The sequence below is a fragment of the Mustelus asterias genome, chromosome 15 (genome assembly GCF_964213995.1).
Source record: "Mustelus asterias chromosome 15, sMusAst1.hap1.1, whole genome shotgun sequence".
NCBI classification, from domain to species: Eukaryota; Metazoa; Chordata; class Chondrichthyes; order Carcharhiniformes; family Triakidae; genus Mustelus; species Mustelus asterias.
Genome location: NC_135815.1, coordinates 77,701,488 through 77,721,854, shown reverse-complemented (window position 1 = coordinate 77,721,854; position 20,367 = coordinate 77,701,488). Strand labels below are relative to the sequence as shown.

Genomic DNA, 20,367 nt, shown 5'->3' with positions numbered 1-20,367 from the left:
CTGACTTGCTGCACTCTGATTTTACAAATACCAATGATGTCCCATTATCTGATCCAAGTGGTCATTCTTCATGTATGAGTTCTGTGTCATTGTAATGCGTGCAATTATAGTTAGCAAGAAAACATAAACTTTCTAAAAGGAAAGAAAATTTCTAAGGCACAAATATAGCTAATTTTATGGGTTAATAAACTGTGTCATAAACATTAATCCAAACATATACATTACTTTTTAACTTCTAAAACTAGAAGATGTTTAAAGTGGTGGTTTTCCCTTTCTTTGCCTTCACAAGTTTATATTTGCCTCTTAGAAGAGTTGTCCATTTAAAGATGCCTTTGATGTATTGAAATGTTCTTATTTTTTAAAATTTTGTTGCAATGTTATTTGCTGTTGGTCACAATCTTGCCTCTGCCCGCAACTGTAGACACCACTGATTTGTCTAATTCTGAATTGAAGATATTGATGTTGAGAAAAAAGCACTGCCACTTCTGCTTCTAGTCCTTGGGCTTTTCTCTCTTTGATACTTTGGCATTTTGGGTAACAGCAAACATGTTCTGCTTTGTTGTATTTAAACTTTTGTGTTTGTGTATCTGACTGCATTCTAATCGGGGCAAGAAATGGTACAACAAAATATCCAGAAGATGAGAACAGAGGCAGTACACTAGACTGTTCTGCTCATTTTAACCACGAACAACAGCCTCAGCTTTGCCATTTACACTGGAATATAAATGAGGCTGTGGATAGGGCACCAGATCAGAAACCTCAAGGTATATTGTGAAGCCAGATGAGATGCAAAGAACTTTATTATTTTGGCATTAATGTGAAGATAAAATGTTTCAATCCAGGCATGAATTTACTGACAAACTGGGAAGCTTTTATCAAAACAAACTTGATTTACCAACACAGCTTAACTATAATAAATTAATTAGTTTATCCTTTAACAATTGAACAATACTTAAACATGACAAGACACAAGTCTTAACCTCCTCTTTAAAATGAGTTAGCAAAACACAGGTATATTTGCTTGACTTAGGTTAACAATCCCGGAACTTCCAGAACACCTAAGCAGGACTGGTGTCTCAATATTAAAATTCTTCCGTTTGTTATGTGACTTCAAGCATGACTATTATTGAATGGAGAAATCAATTACGGGCTTGGAGAGAGAACGAGAGGGACAGAGGCAGCCCAAGCAGAAACCGCTTGTATTTTTAAAATGAAACTGAAACAGTATTTCTTCCCTGCAAGCTTAGCTCCTCCCATTAAGCACATGACTCTGTCCCTGTTAATCAACCTTATTAAAACTCTACACTGAAACCCCCAGGGGAGACCCAGGTAAACACAAATGCATTAGCTTTGCTTAAAACAAACACTCCAGATCTAAAATGAGTACTTATCCTGTGCTCCCAGCTACCAATGTAAAGGTTTTACTAGACAAATAGGCACCCTGCAAAACAGATCTGAATTCTAAACATAATTTTTACAAGAAACATGATATACATATGTTTCTTAAAAGCACAGTATCGTCACGCTGGTTGCTGGAAGACTGCCCCAACAAGATTTATTTTAAGGGTCGGTGTCAGTGACATGTTTGGAGATAAACAGTTAATGGCATTTCTTCTTTTAAGGTGTCTTTCTTTAAAGGCTGCTAGTGACCTAGAGGGTTAAGCCTGTCTGTGCATTGTAGCTTTTGTTAGTGGTTTCAGGACTACTTCTGTCAATATACAAAGAAAACAAAGAACAAAGAAACTTACAGCACAGGAACAGGCCCTTCGGCCCTCCAAGACTGCACCGACCATGCTGCCCAACTTAATTAAAACCCCCTACCCTTCCGGGGACCGTATCCCTCTAATTCCCATCCTATTCATGTATTTGTCAAGACGCCCCTTAAAAGTCACTACCGTATCCGCTTCCACTACCTCCCCTGGCAACGAGTTCCAGGCACCCACTACTCTCTGTAAAAAAAAAAAAAAAATCTGCCTCGTACATCTCCTTTAAACCTTGCCCCTCGTACCTTAAACCTATGCCCCCTAGTAATTGACCCTTCCACCCTGGGAACAAGCTTTTGATTATCCACTCTGTCCATGCCCCTCCTAATCTTGTAGACTTCTATCAGGTCTCCCCTCAACCTCCGTCACTCCAGTGAGAACAAACCAAGTTTCTCCAACCTCTCATAGCTAATGCCCTCCATACCAGGCAACATCCTGGTAAATCTTTTCTGTACCCTCTCCAAAGCCTCCACATCCTTCTGGTAGTGTGGCGACCAGAATTGAACACTATATTCCAAGTGCGGCCTAACTAAGGTTCTATAAAGCTGCAACATGACTTGCCAATTTTTAAACTCAATGCTCCGGTTGATGAAGGCAAGCAAGCCGTCTGCCTTCTTGACTACCTTCTCCACCTGCATTGCCACTTTCAGTCACCTGTGTACCCGTACACCCAGATCCCTTTGCCTATCAATACTCTTAAGGGTTCTGCCATTTACTGTATATTTCCTATCTGTATTAGACCGTCCAAAATGCGTTACCTCACATTTGTCCGGATTAAACTCCATCTGCCATCTCTCCGCCCAAGTCTCCAACTGATCCATATCCTGCTGTATCCTCTGATGGTCCTCATCGCTATCCGCAAATCCACCAACCTTTGTGTCGTCCGCAAACTTACTAATCAATCCAGTTATATTTTCCTCCAAATCATATATTACAAACAGCAAAGGTCCCAGCACTTGATCCCTGAGGAACACCACTTGTCACAGCCCTCCATTCAGAAACACACCCTTCCACTGCTACCCTCTGTCTTCTTTGACCGAGCCAGTTTTGTATCCACCATGCCAGCTCACCTCTGATCCATGCGACTTCACCTTCTGCACCAGTCTGCCATGAGGGACCTTGTCAAAGGCCTTACTGAAGTCCATGTAGACAACATCCACTGCCCTACCCTCATCAATCATCTTCGTCACTTCCTCGAAAAACTCGATCAAGTTAGTGAGACATGACCTCCCCTTTACAAAACCATGTTGCCTCTCATTAATGCGTCCACTTATTTCCAATATATTTATACTTACTGAAAATATGTACTTTTCTGTTCAGGGAATGGAGTGAACTCCATGCAGGTGAATGGGGAGAAAGACAGCAATTCTCAGCAACTGTATGAAAACAGAAGTAGTTATCCACCGGGGCTTCCTCCAAGGAAAGATAAGAAGGACCTCCCTGTGAGCATTCCATTTTCTTTGTAAAGTTTCTTGTGCTCTGTTATATATAGTATCTAATGGTTTTACACTTTCAATCTTTGCAAATGTAATTCTTCTGTTATTACAATATATCCTTGCTCATGTTTTCATGCCAAGGAAAGAATGAAAGGAGAAACGTTCAGCTCAGAATGTTTATAAAAATGCATGGTATTGTATTGTTTCCATGAAAGCTGCACATAATTTAAAATTTCCTTCTTTCTAAATACATTTTGTTCGACTTTTGTTTCCTCTTCTGGGTTCTACAGTTGACTTCTATCATCAATTATTTCTGTTCTGTGATTAGTTGGTTCAGGAAAGCTGTTTTTCCTTTGGGGTGAAGTTTTGGCTGTTTCCCACATCAAAGTATTCTCATCCAGTGTGAAATGCATTTTAAGTCTATTTGTGGACTGTCAACTGGCCCAGTGAACGTTAGGCAAATCCCTACTATCTGTTAAAGTAATTCAAATTTGAGCTTGAAGTATCACACATTCGAGGTTAAATTTTGTAGCTCACAACTGATGATCTAGTTGATCAGTTTTGCAATTCCAACCCACTGCAATCAATGACAATGCCATTGTCCCTAAGCACATACGCATACCCCCCCCCCCCCCCCCACCCTCCTACCCCATATCAATGGCTGTGGCCTCCTGTCGGTTTTCTTTCCTGCCCAGTTGTTAGTTGACTGTCAGGTGGGAGGTGGAAGAAAATTATTCGCCCTATTATTAAATTTGACACGAGTCCATGTCCCTGGCATTTCCAGGTTTCTCCCGCACCTCTCTGCTTTCCTGTAAATATCAGCCCTTTTGTACCTTTCCCCGTTATGTAAGGTTGCATCAGTGGTTCTCCTTCTTGACCAACCTATCTTCTGCATCAGATAGCCATGTCAATTTAGCACCCCCTCTCATTTTTAAACCTCTGGTTTAGTGAAAAATACTAAGATTAGCACTTTTCTTTTGCATTCTACCTGGGACTCTCAATATTACCCACAAAGTTTTCAGAGAGTCTAAAGGTGTCTGATTTTTTTTGCTTCTTCCAGAAAGTAGGAGGGAGGAAGGGTTGGTGTCTGATAATTAATTCACCCACAGACGGTTATCAGACAAAGGAATGGAGTCAGTAGCTAGGGAACATAGCTTATGGCAAGGATCGAAGACAGTGGTCCAGATTTTGCAGTTATACTGACAGTAAAACTGTCAATGAGTTTGCCATTATTACAGCTGTGAAACTGACAGTAACTTCTGGCATCCACACAGGCACAGTTAAATGTGGAAATCCAGAATTTATCATCACTAATTGTCTGTAGCAGAGTAGCCCAGGCTACTCTGTTGAAACCCCACGCCCCCTTTCCTCATCAATGGTTTTTAGAAATCAGTTTTGAACTGACATGAACTCCCAGTTTCCACTATAATATTGCCTTATTGAATGAAGTTCATATGGAGTATCACCGCTATGCAGCAAACTTCGTACCCTTGACAGAGCAGACAAAGCTTTTAGAGTTTTAAATCGGCCTTTATTCAAGCTATAGCGAGGAGGTCTGCCTTCCACAAGACTTGCCGAATGATACATGCCATGCAAAATTGTATTTTTGTTTATCTTACAAGTAAATTGCATATACCAATCACAAGTATAAATTTGTTTTGAAGTCATTGATATCCAATTACAACTAATAGTTCTGATTACTTCATTTATGTCAGGTGAATATAGTTAACCAGTTACAGCCTCTATAATGCTTGTTTAATTATGATTAATTATTAACGAGGTATGCCTACATGGCTACCCCATCTCTTGCAGGCTTTGATGTCAGCCTTTTAATTGATCACAACTTTATCCTCCAAATAACCAGACCAAGTCACAGAGTTCTCTTAAACAGCTGTTTTAATGCAAACTATAGCAAGGATGCTGAAAAGCCACAGCGCGCATCTCTGTTACTAGCCAGAGTGACATATTCCGAGATACATAAGTGATTATAGTTTTCAAATTTGATTACTAGTAATTAGCATATACCAATCACAATCACTTTATGCTTGCTTCATTATAATATCCAGTCAGTGTGAAGACTTAATACAAGTTATCATGATACAGTTCGTTCCAGTGTCTGTGGATCACTCCCTTTCTCCTAGTTACAGATGTCTGATTTAATGAGTCTTGCCCAGCTTAATGGCCTTGGTGCCTATCTGTGGAGGCTCTTATAGGAAGACCTTTGATTTTCATAGCAGCTTGTGTAATTATTAAACTTGTGTGATTATTAACCCTTTCCCCATCCAAACTTCCACCCTGCTATTATGACTACCACCTTGTACTTACCCTGTTGCCTATTGGTCAGCTAGTTTGTGCTGCCCACCTGCAAGTGTGGGTACTGCACTGAAACATCTTCACAGCAGCTTCTCAGGGAACTGTGCTGTAAGGGGAACTCTACTGCATTCAATGATTTTAGCCCCTTTAAGGTATATCTGGGTTTTTATCAGTATACTAAACCAATGACCATTGGCCATGAAAAACTGATTTGCGAGCTGTTGAACATCAAATTTCTGCCTTTATACTAAGATCCTATTGAAAGTGTTTTTTGGATGCTTCAATATTTCAGCTCCTATCTTATTCCCGTATCCCAGTCTTTATTTTGCTCCCTAAGATTTAGTACATTTTACTTGCTGGTTTTTGGTCTGTAATCATTCTTGAGTGCGATTGACTGCTTAGCCTGCTTGATGACATCATTGTTGCTGGACACCTGGAGATCTCCTAGACTTGGTGCCAGAATAAAATCAACCATTTAAAAAAGGAAAACCCACGCCATGAGATCGCTAGATCTTTGTATGCAGATTTCCTTAACATTAGCGATGAGTGCTATTGCTCTCCTGTTGACTGCAATGTCAGGGACAATGGCTTCAATCTTCCAGTATTTAGTTGGGGGAAAAATTCTGTTCATCTAACCCATACTGGATTTCAGACAGGCAATGTGACATTTAGATCCAGCGGAGGGGTGGAGAGAGATCATGTTGAAATGGGAGGTGGGTTATCTCAGCTTTTATATGGGAGCCAGTGCTATTTTGGATGGTTTCGCTGAGCGCCTGCATGTCGATGAGGGGTAGGAGGGGGCTAAAGATAGATCCTTAGAAACCAGAGGGAACGATGTGGGAATGGGAAAAAAAGCCATTTTGGGTGATTCTCTGGCTATGACTGGAACAGTAAGAACGGAGTTCTGGTGAGAACAGACCCAGCTGAATGACAGTGGAAAAGCACTGGAGGAAGATGCTATGATCAACTGTGTTCAAGGCTGCAGGCAGTTTGTGAAGGACAAGGAGGTGTCGTTTACCATTGTGACAGTCATAAAGTAAATCAGTTATGACTTTGAGTGTTTTGGGATTTCCCAAGGTCATGAAAGGTGCAAAAGTGATCTGTTTAATATTTCTCAGTATCTTTTCTCCTGTCCTATCAATTGTTAAATGTGCGCTGCAGCTGAACAGTTTGTAATAAAATCATTGTAACATTGAGAGCAGTCTTTTACTTTTTGAATGCTGACGAATCTCTAATAATCACTTTGTCAGAAAACAACTTAACTCCTGATGTGTATTTACATGTTTTTCTTTCTTTTACCTCCCCTTACAGAAACCTATTAGCAATGGTCTTCCTCCAACCCCAAAAGTACACGTAAGTGTTTAATAATTTTGTAGCATAAATCAAAAGTTTGTTTTCTATTAAATTGAAGTAGATCCCATCAATTTCCTTTTTTTTAACCAGACAGATGAAATTTGGGAAATCATCCTAGAGTCGAATCCAATGAGTGCATCAACTTTATTTTATTAGTACTTTTCACCTTTTGACCTCCAAGGATTTTTGTTATCACAAAATTATGAAATGTCCTGGTTAGGTTGCTGACACTTAATCGGCCATAACTTGCTGGTAGCTGGACAACTAAGGGCAAATTCTGTTAGTTGGACTTGCCCTTGCAGGTTTAGACTTTTAAATTGCCTGTGTGTTATGTCGCAGGAAATACAAACAGATAATGATTCAGCAAGAGAAACTGGGCATCTGGGATTTTGGTGAAATGGGAAAGCAACTGTGTGTTTCCTCAGGCAATCAAACTGAAGAATTTTGGAATTTATTCACACAAAAACTAAGATGGGAATACAAATTAGACTGCATTATTGTATCAGATAGAGAGGAAACAAAATATTTGATTATGGGGCAAGAATATCAAAAAGTTTAAAATAAATGTTTATTTTAAAATGTTTTTAAATCTCCAAAGATAATTGAAACCTGAAGAAATGAGACTCCATACTTGTTGTAGTAATTTGCAGTTCTGGGGTTTTATTGGCCGTAAGTTGCAATTAACTCATTACTAGAAGAGTACTTTGACTTGAACTAACTTGATTTAACTTTTCTGTGGTGAGATTAGGTTTGAATTTGCACCACAAAAACAACAACGTTTCACTATTCGATGCATTTCAATGGTGAGGCAGACAGTCTAATGGTGGAGTGGTGGGACATGGACAGCCACTTCCATATTTTTAAGTTTAACCACACATCTGCCCCTCGCCTGAACTATTACCTGTGCAAAACAACAATGCACTCCATTAACACCGCTGTTATTTTGACAGCAGAATGTGGGCCAACGGTTTTAGAATTGCTTGATCGAGTAATTGAAAGGGAAGGAAAGTAATTTCAGGACAAGTACTCTTTCATCTATAGCTATGAAAATGACGCCACGTGCAAATCATTCATCTGGTGTATCTATGTCAAACTTCAGGAATTATGAATTATTACAATCAGATTACTTTTTGTAAATAAAAAGGAAACATAGAATGAAAACTAGATAACTCCTGTTTTTATGACCATGGGGTAGTAAACAATTATGATGTGGAGATGCCAGCGTTGGACTGAGGTAAACACGGAAGGGGCAGCGCTCTGAAAGCTAGTGGCTTGTGCTACCAAATAAACCTGTTGGACTTTAACCTGGTGTTGTGAGACTTCTTACCTAGTAAATAATTGCCAGTCTATAGAGCAACAATTACCCTCTGACTGATCTGTACTGTGTCAGCTGTGACACAGTTAGTAGAGCATTCTCGCCTCAAGTTAGAAAGTTGAGAGTTTGGGTCCAACTTCATGATTTGAGCACAGAACTCTGGGCTAATTCTTCAGTGCAGTACTGAGTGAGTGCTGCACTGTCAGAGCTGCAATATTTTGGATGAAACATTGTACTAAGGCCCTGTCTGCACTCAAAGGTGGACATAAAAGATCCCACGGTACTATTTTGAAGAACTGGGGAATTACCCCCAGTATCCTGGCCAATATTTATCCCCTTATCAGCATCATAAAAACATGGTTATTATCACATTGCTATTTGGAGTTTGCTGTTGCAAATTATCTCGTTGTCTATATTACAACAGTGTGCACTCAAAAGTACTGTATTATATTAATTGGCTGTAAAACACTTTTGAAATGTAAGATAGAGTCACAGAGGTTTACAGCATGGAAACAGGCCCTTCGGCCCAACTTGTCCATGCCGCCCTTCTTTTTAAAACCCCAAAGCTAATCCCAATTGCCCGCATTTGGCCCATATCCCTCTATATCCACTGTACCCGTGTAACTATCTAAATGCTTTTTAAAAAACAAAATTATATCCGCCTCTACTACTACCTCTGGCAGCTTGTTCCAGACACTCACCACCCTCTGTGTGAAAAAATTGCCCCTCTGGACACTTTTGTATCTCTCCCTTCTCACCGTAAACCTATGCCTTCTAGTTTTAGACTCCCCTACCTTTGGGAAAAGATATTGATCTGTGCCCCTCATTATTTAATAGACCGCTATAAGATATACGCTCCAGAGAAAAAAGTCCCAGTCTATCCAGCCTCTCCTTATAATTCAATCCATCAAGTCCTGGTAGCATCCTAGTAAATCTTTTCTGCACTCTTTCTGTAATAGGGTGACCAGAATTGTACACAGTATTCCAAGTATGGCCTTACCAATGTCTTGTACAGCTTCAACAAGACGTCCCAACTCCCGTATTCAATGTTCTGACCGATGAAACCAAGCATGTCGAATGCCTTCTTCACCACTCTGTCCACCTGTGACTCCACTTTCAAGAAGCTATGAACATGTACCCCTAGATCTCTTTGTTCTGTAACTCTCCCCAACGCCCTACCATTAACTGAGTAAGTCCTGCCCTGGTTCAATCTACCAAAATGCATCACCTCGCATTTGTCTAAATTAAACTCCATCTGCCATTCGTCAGCCCACTGGCCCAATTGATCAAGATCCCGTTGCAATTGGAGATAACTTTCTTCACTGTCCACCATGCCACCAATCTTAGTGTCATCTGCAGACTTACTAACCATGCCTCCTATATTCTCATCCAAATCATTAATATAAATGACAAATAACAGTGGACCCAGCACTGATCCCTGAGGCACACCGCTGGTCACAGGCCTCCAGTTAGAAAAACAACTCTCTACAACCACTCTGACAGAAGCCAATTTTGTATCCATTTAGATACCTCACCCTGGATCCCATGAGATTTAACCTTATGCAACAACCTACCATGCGGTACCTTGTCAAAGGCCTTGCCAAAGTCCATGTAGACAACATCAACTGCACTGCCCTCATCTACCTTCTTGGTTACCCCTTCAAAAAACTCAATCAAATTTGTGAGACATGATTTTCCACTCACAAAGCCATGCAGATGTAAGATGTATGGAAATATAACTGTAAGATATATGGAAATATAAATGTCTTTTTCTCAGGATACATCTCAATCATATCTTCCCTCAGTCTCCTCTGCTTCAAGGCAAACAAACCCCAGTCTATTCGATCTCCCTTCATAACTAGAACTTTCCAGGCAAGGCAATGTCCTGGTAAATCTCCTACATACCCTTTCCAGTGCTATCATATCCTTCCTACAATGTGGTTTCTAGAAATTGTGCATGATACTCTGCTTTGACCTAACCAGCGATTTTATATAGTCACAGCGATGTGGAGTTGGACTGGGATAGGCACAGTAAGTAGTCTCACAACACCAAGTTAAAGTCCAACAGGTTTATTTGGTAGCATGAGCTTTCGGAGCGTTGCCCCTTCAACAGGTGAGTGAAGAGTTCAGTTCACAAACAGGGCATATATAGACACAAACTCAATTGCAAGATAATGGTTGGAATGCGAGTCTTAACAGGTAATCAAACCTTTACAGATGCAGACAATGTGAGTGGAGGGAGGGTTAAGCACAGGTTAAAGAGGCATGAATTGTCTTCAGCCAGGACAGTTAGTGAGATTTTGCAAACCCAGGCAAGTCATGGGGGTTACAGATAGTGTGACATGAGACATAGTCCCAGCATAACCTCCCTGCTCTTAAACTCTATGCCTCAGCTAATATAGACAAGTATACCATATATGTCTTAACTATTTTATCCACCTGTCCTGCTACCTTCTTTCTTTGATCCTCGGTGCTTCCCAGGATCCTGCCATTCATCATGTATTGTGCTTGTTTGTTCTGCCCAAGTGAATCACCTCACACTTATCCGGATTGAATTCCATTTTCCACTGATCAGCCTGTCTATATCCTCCTGCAATCTAAGGCTATCCTCCTCACTAATTAGCACCCTATCAATTTTCGTATCATCTGCGAACTTACTGATCAACCCTCCTCTATTCGAGACATCCCAACTCCTGTATTCAATGTTCTGATGCAATGAAACCAAGCATGCCGAATGCCTTTTTCACCACTCTGTCCACCTGTGATTCCACTTTCAAGGAGCTCTGAACCTGTAACCCTAGATCTCTTTGTTCTATAGCTCTCCCCAACACCCTACCATTAACTGAGTAAGTCTTGCCTTAGTTCGATCGACCAAAATGCATCAGCTCGCATTTATCTAAATTAAATTCCATTTGCCATTCGTCAGCCCACTGGCCCAATTGATCAAGATCCCGTTGCAATCCTAGATAACCTTCTTCACTGTGCCACCAATCTTGGTATCATCTGCAAACTTACTAACCATGCCTCCTAAATTCTCATCCAAATCATTAATATGAATGACAAATAACAGTGGACCCAGCACTGGTATCCCAGTACCACCTCTTGTTTACTTTGTCTTATATTGTGGTTACTGTCGGGGTTCTGTAGATCACTTCTATTAGTGACTTATTTCCCTACTGTTCCTCATCTCCACCTAACTGATTCTACACCCTGATCTCCTGAACCAAAATCATCTTTAACTATTGCACCCATGCCATCCTTGATCAACAGTGCTACCCCCTCCACCTTTACCTAGTTTACTATTCTTCTTGAATTTCTGATACCCCTCAATATTCAGACCCAATCCTTGTCATCCAGCAGCCACCTCTCCGAAATGGCTACAGATCATATTTATTCACTTCAACCTGTGCTGTCAATTAATTTATTTTGTTATGAATGCCAAGTGTAATCAGATACAGAGCCTTTGATTATAGCTTTTTGTTATCCATGTAACATCTATTTTTGATCAATGGTGTACTCTTAGGTTTTTTTCTCTCTTTCATTTCCTACCATTCTTTGACTCTCATTACTATTTTGCCCTCCTGCCTTGACTCTTCCTGTTGATTTGTAACATCTACCTAAACTTGATCCTTCGCTTCCCCTTGTTTAGTTTAAAAAGCATCCTGCTTCCCTAGTTATGGGGCTTGTTAGGGCACTGGTCCCAGCCTGATGCAGGTGTAGACCATCCCGATGATGCAGACCCTACTTTGCCTGATGCCAATGGTCCACGGACCGGAACCCACACCAGCCTTTGAGCCACCCATTCATCTTTCTAATCTGATTTATCCTATGCCAATTTGCAAGAACTCGAGTAATAATACGGAGACGTTCTGATTCCTTATTTGGTGCCTAGTTCCTCATATACAGACTACGCAGAACCTCTTTCCTCATCCTGCCTATGAAGTTGGAACCCACATAGACCACGACAACTGGATACTCTGCCACGAGCAACTCCACCACTGTCGACCGCAAACCGATCTTCACTGGTCGATATACGTGTTGGAATTCTTGTTGGCAACTTTGTAAAAAGGGCCCAAGTCATTTACACACCATGCAGGCATGATGTTGAAAAGGGCGCATTGGAGATGCCCTGCCGTATAATGACTACCCTGATTAGATAATTTTGCACTGTAAATCAGGCAAATTCATGAATGGGCCTGAGGCCATTACTTTTGGCTCAGAAAAGCAACCAGTCTATCTCAGATTATTGAGGAAGAACAAGGTATCTCTACATTTGAGCCACAGATGAAGCTTGCTGTTTCATGCTGCTACTTTGCAGTAGTAACATGAGTGGTTCACCACTAACAGGGTGTTACCATCAAACAAAAAAGAACATTTTGCTCATCACACAAATGAGTAATGTGCTATACAAACTTCAGTGCCATTATGATACTGGAAGCTACAAATATTAATACACAGGGCCCTGTTCTTTGCAGACAGAAAGAACCTGTACACACATTGTGCCTGTTTCATCTAAACAAAATACGTAGTAGCCATTTGCTGATTCATTTCTCAATTTGTCAATCTGTCTGGTTTAGATTTCAAACAATGCCTAACAGTTTACTGTCAGTCACGGTCAACTGGTGCATTCTCCATCGCAATACCTCTACCAATCAAAATCTATTTGCCAACCAGTCAGGACTCAGTAAAAATTGTTTTCCCCTTATACTTGTATTCTTGCATTCTTGCAAAGTGCCCTAATGAGTGCAAGACAAAAAGCTTCAACATGCTTCTTTTTCTTTCAGTAGTACTCAAGTTCTGTACTACCAAATGATTATAGAGGGATGACAAATTCAGGAAACCAGGATGTAGAGATGAGAAATGATAAAGGCTAGAAGTCACTTGTGGGAGTGGTGAGCAGGCACTATAACAGTACCCATGTGGTAGGATGGAGTGCAAAGGAAGAAATAATGTGAGTTTGTCAGAAAGTTACAGTGATAATGATGGGGAAATTTTAATCTACATATAGATTAGAAAACTCAGGTGGCCAAAGATAGCCTAGATGAGGATGTTTTTGGGATAGTTTCTTAGGACATCATGTTCAGGAACCAAGCAGAGAGCAGGTTATATTAGACCTGGTATTGTGCAAAGCTTATTTAATTAATTTGGAAAGCTGATAGAACGTTATCATTCATTGTGAGGGGGATTGAATGCTAAAGTAGAGGCAATGCTTCAGTTATAGAGGTGCAGTGACAGATATTTCAGAATAGATAGATACATTCCAATGAGAGAACAATTCCAAGGGGAAGCTATGGTTAACCAAAAAAATTAAAGACAGTATCAATTTTTAAAGAAGTATATTATTGAACTGGTGGGAGGCAGCTCAGAAGATTGGACAGAATATGAAAAACAGCAAAGAATGACTAAAAGATGAATAAGAAGGGAAAAATTAGTGCAAGAGAAAGTTAGTTACAAATATAAAAACAGAGTTTCTATAGATATTTAAAACAAAAGGGTTAACAAAGTGAGCGATGGTGAAAGGGACTGTGGGATTACTAATGGAGAATAAGGAGATGGCAGATTAGTTGGGCGGCATAGTGGCACAATGGTTGGCACAATGTTAGCACTGCTGTCTCACGGTGCCAGAGACCTGGGTTTGATTCAGGCCTCAGGTCACTGTCTGTATGGAGTTTGCACCTTCTACCTGTGTCTGCATGGGTTTCCTCTGGGTGCTCCGGTTTCCTCCCACAGTCCAAAGAAATGTGGCTTAGGTGGATTGGCCATGGTAAATTGTCCTTTAATATCATGGGATTGACAGGGTTAGTATGTGGGCTATGGGTGAAGGGCCTGGTGGGATTGCTGTCAGTGCATGCTCGATGGGCTGAATTGACCTCCTTCTGCACTTTAGGGATTCTATGATATATTGTGTTGGTCTTCATTATAATAGATGCAAGGAACATCCAGCAACAGATGTAAATAAGGAAATGGAACAGAGGAAGGAACTCAAAGTTACAATCACCTCAGAAGTGGTGAACAAATTGTCAAATTGTTGGAGCAGTGGGCTAATAAATCCTCAGGTCTTGATGGACTTCATCATACGGTCTTAGAAGAAGTGGCTAGTGAGATAGTCAATGCAATATTTTTAATTTTCCAAAATTGCGTAGTTTTGGGGAAGGTTCTATTAGATTGGAAAATAGCAAATGTAGCTCCTTTATTTGAAAAGAGAGGTAGCGTTAGTTTGACAACTGTCATAGGGAAAATGTTTGACGCTATTATTAAAGATTTTTATGGCAGGACACTTAGAAAAAGTCACAGTAATCAGACAGAAACAACATGAACAAGAAGGAAATTATGTACAAATTATGGGAGTTATTTCAGGAAATGGCATGTGCTGTGGATAAAGGAGAACTGGTGGATGTATTCTTAGATTTCTGGAAGACATTTGCTAAGATGCCACAACAAAGGTTATTGCAGAAAATAAAAGCTCATGGTGAATGGGTAACAAATTGGCATGGTTAGAAGATTGGCTAGGAAACAAAAAGTAGTCAGAGTTTACAGCAGAGAAACAGGCCCTTTGGCCCAACTTGTCCATGCCGCCCTTTTTATTTTTTTTTAAAAACCCCTAAACTAATCCCAATTGCCCGCATTTGGCCCATATCCCTCTATACCCATGTAACTATCTAATGCTTTTAAAAAGATAACATTGTACCAGCCTCTACTACTACCTCTGGCAGCTTGTTCCAGACACTCACCACCCTCTGTGAAAAAACTGCCCCTCTGGACACCTTTGTATCTCTCCCCTCTCGCCTTAAATCTGTGCCCTCTAGTTTTAGATTCCCCTACCTTTGGGAAAAGATATTGACTATATACCTTATCTACGCCCCTCATTATTTTATGGACCTCTATAACACCACCCCTCAGCCTCCTACGCTCCAGAGAAAAAAGTCCCAGTCTATTCAGCCTCTCCTTATAACTCAATCCATCAAGTCCCGGTAGCATCCTAGTAAATCTTTTCTGCACTCTTTCTAGTTTAATATTATCCTTTCTATAATAGGGTGACCAGAATTGCACACAGTATTCCAAGTGTGGCCTTACCAATGTCTTGTACAACTTCAACAAGACGTCCCAACTCCTGTATTTAATGTTCTGACCGATGAAACCAAGCATGCCAAATGCCTTCTTCACCACTCTGTCCACCTGTGACTCCACTTTCAAGGAACTATGAACATGTACCCCTAGATCTCTTTGTTCTGTAACTCTCCCCAATGCCCTACCATTAACTGAGTAAGTCCTGCCCTGGTTCAATCTACCAAAATGCATTACCTCGCATTTGTAGATGTGGATAATTTTCTGGTTGGCAAGATGCAACAAGCGGTGTCCACAGGGCTGGGGACTCAACTTTTTACAATTTATATAATGACTTGGATGAAGGGACTGAAGATATGGTTGTTAAATTTGTTAATGATATAAAGATAGGTAGGTAAGTAAGTGGTGAAGGGGACATAAGGAGACTACAAAGAAATATAGGTGGGTTAAGTGAATGCGCATAGCTCTGGCAAATTGAGTAAAATGGGGGAGAAATATGAAATTGTCTCGTCTTTAAAGTTTATTTATTAGTGTCACAAGTAGGCTTACATTAACACTGCAATGAAGTTACTGTGAAAATCCCCTAGTCACCACACTCCAGCGCTTGTTCGGGTATACTGAGGGTACATGGCCAATGCACCTAACCACGTCTTTCAGACTGTGGGAGGAAACTGAAGCACCTGCAGGAAACGCACACAGACCCGGGGAGAACGTGCAGACTCCGCACAGACAGTGACCCAAGCCGGGAATCGAACCCGAGTCCCTGGCACTGAGGCAGCAGTGCTAACCACTGTGCCACCGTTTGGCAGGAAGAATAAAAAAGAAGCTTGTTATCTAAATGGTGAGAGATTACAGAGCTCTGAGGTGCAGAGTGATAGGTGCCTAAATGTGTGAATCACAAAAGGTTTGTATGCAGATACGGCAAGTAATTAGGAAAGCTTATAGAATGTTATCATTTATTGTGAGGGGAAATTATAAAAAAAGTAGAGAGATTATGCTTCGGTTACACAGGGCACTGGCGAGATCACGTCTGGAGTATTGTGTACAGTATTGGTCGTCTTATTTAAGGACAGATGTACATGCGCTGGAAGCAGATCAGAGATAGATTCCTAAACTAACTCAGTCACTGTTTAAAATAAGTGGTCGCCCGTTTTAGACACAAATGAGGAACAGTTTTTTCTCTTGAAGGTCGTAAGTATTTGGAATTCTGCTCCCACTGCCTCTTGAATAGTGTTTTAAGACAAAGCTAAATAGATTCTTGATAAGCAAGCGGATGGAAATTCATCAGGGGTAGGTGGGAATGCGGAGTTGAGGTTACAATCGGATCAGCCATGATCACCTTGAATGGCGGGGCAGGCTCAATGGGCCAAGTGGTTTACTCCTGCTCCTAACTTGTATATTTGTGTGCCATTTGCACCTTCAGCACCAATGGCTTGTGACTATATATGCATCACTTGAAATTAGGTCACAAATTATATTACAGATTAGATCAGGAGGTTCTCAACTGGGATTCTGCTGCCCTCAAGTGGTCTGCATGGCAGTTTCAAGGAGTCCACCAAAATTAATAAATTCCCATGACTTCCAGAGGACATTTCTAAATGATTTTTGGATCCACTGTGGAAACTACCCTATAAACGCCTCCCCCCCCCCCCCCCCCCCCCCATAACCCCACCACCACCACCATGTTGCCAAAGGTTTAATTTTAGTTTAAGTGGACGTGCTCTCCTCATTAGTAAGGGGCAAGAGGAGAACGAGAAATTCTATTGTCATCAATATCATTGGTTGCATTAGTACTCTTAGTGGTTTGTGCCACTTTCAACTTTAGTGATAGTCTAGTAACTTCAGTATAACTCTACCAACCTTGGCAACGGTCAACTAACTTAAGCAGAACTCTATCAACATCAGATTACAGTTTTAGCAACCACAATACTAACCTACCAACTTAAGTCATCACATTCTACCATCTTCAGCAGAACTCTACCAATCTCTGCCACAGTTTAGCTTCAGTGATGTTTTGCTAATGAGAGTAATATTGTAGTAACCTCACCAGGAAAAAGGTAAACCAGAAGGAGCAAGAAAAATTATAAAGAACAAGAAAACTTGTATAAACATGCAGTAAATACCAGATACGTCTAAATGTTTAATTTGATACCTCCATGTCTTGACAATTATTGTTCAAAACCAAAATAAGTTTCACAGTAAAATAAAAATAATAAATGTGCAATCGTATAACTAATTTTTATACAGAAAAAAAAACTTGCGTTACGCGGGTCCTATGGAATTTTTCTAATGTTGGAGGGGTCCTTAGAAGTAAGAAGGTTACACACTCCTGAATTGGATCATTTCCAGCATTTGCTACTGGTGTTACATCATATCACTCATACAAATGCCACAGTTGCACTTAACTAAGTAAAGCTTTAGATTTGTAACAGCAGAAAGAGCATGTAAGTACTCAAGAGTTCGGATAGAAAACTATTAAGGAAATATGAAAACAAACATCAAACAGCCAACAAATGTTAACAGTAAAGGAGGAGAACCCAATGTGGATATTCTCACAGTTGCTTCCTTTGATGCTAAACTGATAAATGTATTGGAGTTGACGTTTGTGCCAAGAAGCTATAAATGGTTTAAGATAGCCTACTGAATAAATGCATTTTGTGTGTTTGAGATGTGTTTATCAATGTTTTCCAATGCTGGTCTATATGATCATAAGGAACCAAACTCTACAATTCATTACATTCCAAAGTTTTTCTTAATTGGCAACTAAATTAACAGCAGGAAATTATCCAGCTTTTTGGGCAATGATGCATATTTGGAAAAACGTGAGCTGAGATGAGGCAGAACAATGATACTAAACGTTGATGTTGTAATAGCTGGCTTCTCCAAAAATGGGACTACACTTGTACATCAAGTTCAAGAATTGTAACTTTGCATTAACTTTAGAGCATTATTTGCCATAGGCATTTAAGATGCACTGTGAAAATCTGGTTTCAAAATTGTCTTGCGTTGAAGAGTGTGCAACCAAAGATTCCTTGCATTCTCAAACACAATGTACACATACCCCAGGGTTTGCCTTATGCAGCTCTCTGTATTAGCAGGGGAGTTGTTGCATCATTGTGCATTCAACCAGTGAAATGGCCTTCTACAGAGTTTCCCTCTTCTGGACCAGGTCTATGAGGGAAGCGAAACAGCCACCAAGCCTCTCAGAACAACTGAACTAACAATAGTCATCAATGGTGCAGGCTCTGTAGTTGCCATCTCTGGCTGGACTCATTCCTGGAGGTGTTATTATGTGGCCTTCAGTCTCCACTATCTGCCCCCACATACATTTTATTGGTTGCCCAACATGCTCTTTCTTGAATGGCCTGTCCTCTTCCGACAATTGGAAAACAGACAGACTCATCATAATTCCATTAGATGATTCTTAACTCTCCCCATGGTTTTGCTTGTTGCAGTGTACTGCAGATTAATCTTCAATTCCTGGAGACTCCAGGACAATTCTGGGTGGTTGATAACTCTCAGCAGATTTTGCAGCTAAATCATCTTCACAAAATGATCTATCCATAATATTCATTTCAATAACTTATAATTAAAACAAATTCAGCTTTTAACATAGTTAATCAGATTCATAAACAACTGCAAAAGAATGCAATGCCCCAAGCATTGAAACAGCAGCACCATTTTCCGTCTTTTCAGAGGACTACTTTTACTGTCACCATGTAATCAATGTGACCTACTTTAAGTTTAGACTTAAACATTTTAGCTGTGCTCTTTTTGGTGTTTCAATGCTTAACAACTAACAGTACATATAAAATGAGATTATACATTCTAACACATGGGTCACCTCGTGTGCGACTGTATTACAAGTAACTTTTTTAATCTGGTCAATTCATAGTTTTAACTGCTGTGTGAGACCATGTGTTGTATCTCAGATTTTATTACAAATAGCCATGCTGGATTATTTTCATCTACCTGAACAACCTTCCAGGGGTGTGAACTTGCATTCCAGCTATTTGTCCTTTTCCCTTGTCCTTCCTCCCCCTCAATATTTTCCCTTCTAAAGGTAGCAGATCATGCTGTTGTATGGTTTCGAAGTTGGTTGCCTTCTATTGACTGACTCAAGTTAGTAGATTCTGGAGGGGATAATAGTCAACCCTACCCTTACTTACTGGTCACGTGGACTTATGAATAAAGATCATGGAGATCAGAATAATGAGTAGGATTCCTGATTGATTCATTTTTTGTTTCCATAGCTTAAATACAGAGGTTAAATTTAGTGTTCTACCATGGCTCCAGCTGAGATCAGTTAACTTAAGACATCGATCCAGTGATTGTCCTTGTCCAAATAGCAGATGATGGTCTATTTATCTGTTAATCATTTTGGGTTCATCACTTCAAAATATGTGTTTTTATTTTTCTCACTATTGTTTAATGTAATATAGCTTTCACTGCATTTACTGCAGATATTATATAAAGGCAAAGCTTTCATTTAAATTGAGAAGTATTTGTGAAATTCAATTTCGCCAGCTTTGACTTTTTCCAGAGGGTTACTTTTACACAGCTTTTACATTGTTTAGTCACACAGAATATTCTATCATTAAATCTATTGAGCTGCTTTCATAAAAATGGAACAAAGCTGTCCAAATTATAAAAAACTGAGGACAGTTTGATGATTTTGTAATCCAACTATTTTAACTCCCTCCTCCAGGATGCATTTCTAATTTTAAAGAAATTCTGAAAATAACTACCTAGGTTGGATTTGCAAAGTAACTATTGTGAAAATTTTTAATTAAAATGCCTTGGAGAACCAAGACCATAGTACAGGGTATCACGAAAGTAGAAGAGAAAACGAGGTAACTACAGATGCAATGATTAGGTAATGCCATGTTTAGAATTTTAGTAAGCCTTTAAATTACAAGATAAAAGAAAAGCTTGGGTGATGAAAGTAGTCGCACAGTTTTGAGATCCTGAGAAAGAATGAATTATGGAAAAATTGTGAAGATTCAGGGAGGAGGAAGGGTGAATGTATTTATGACTTTCAAAGTTTAGAAGAAGTCAAACTATTCAGGGGATCAGTCACCATAGTAATGTGATTAATTAGAGAATGAGAGGAAGATTGACA

General features: G+C 40.0%; 1 protein-coding gene across 20 annotated transcripts in view; it reads left to right on the top strand.

Moving 5' to 3' along the window:
- Window positions 1-20,367, top strand: part of map4k3b (mitogen-activated protein kinase kinase kinase kinase 3b) — a 288,964-nt gene that overhangs the window by 228,331 nt on the left and 40,266 nt on the right. For all 20 annotated transcript variants that reach the window (XR_013499675.1, XR_013499674.1, XM_078230171.1 and 17 more), the window contains 2 exons: window positions 3,084-3,205; window positions 6,824-6,865. Coding sequence is in view for 18 of the 20 variants with exons in the window: in XM_078230171.1 (XP_078086297.1) it covers window positions 3,084-3,205; window positions 6,824-6,865 (164 nt within the window). In the remaining 2 variants the exon portion in view is untranslated. The remainder of the gene's footprint in view (window positions 1-3,083; window positions 3,206-6,823; window positions 6,866-20,367) is intronic.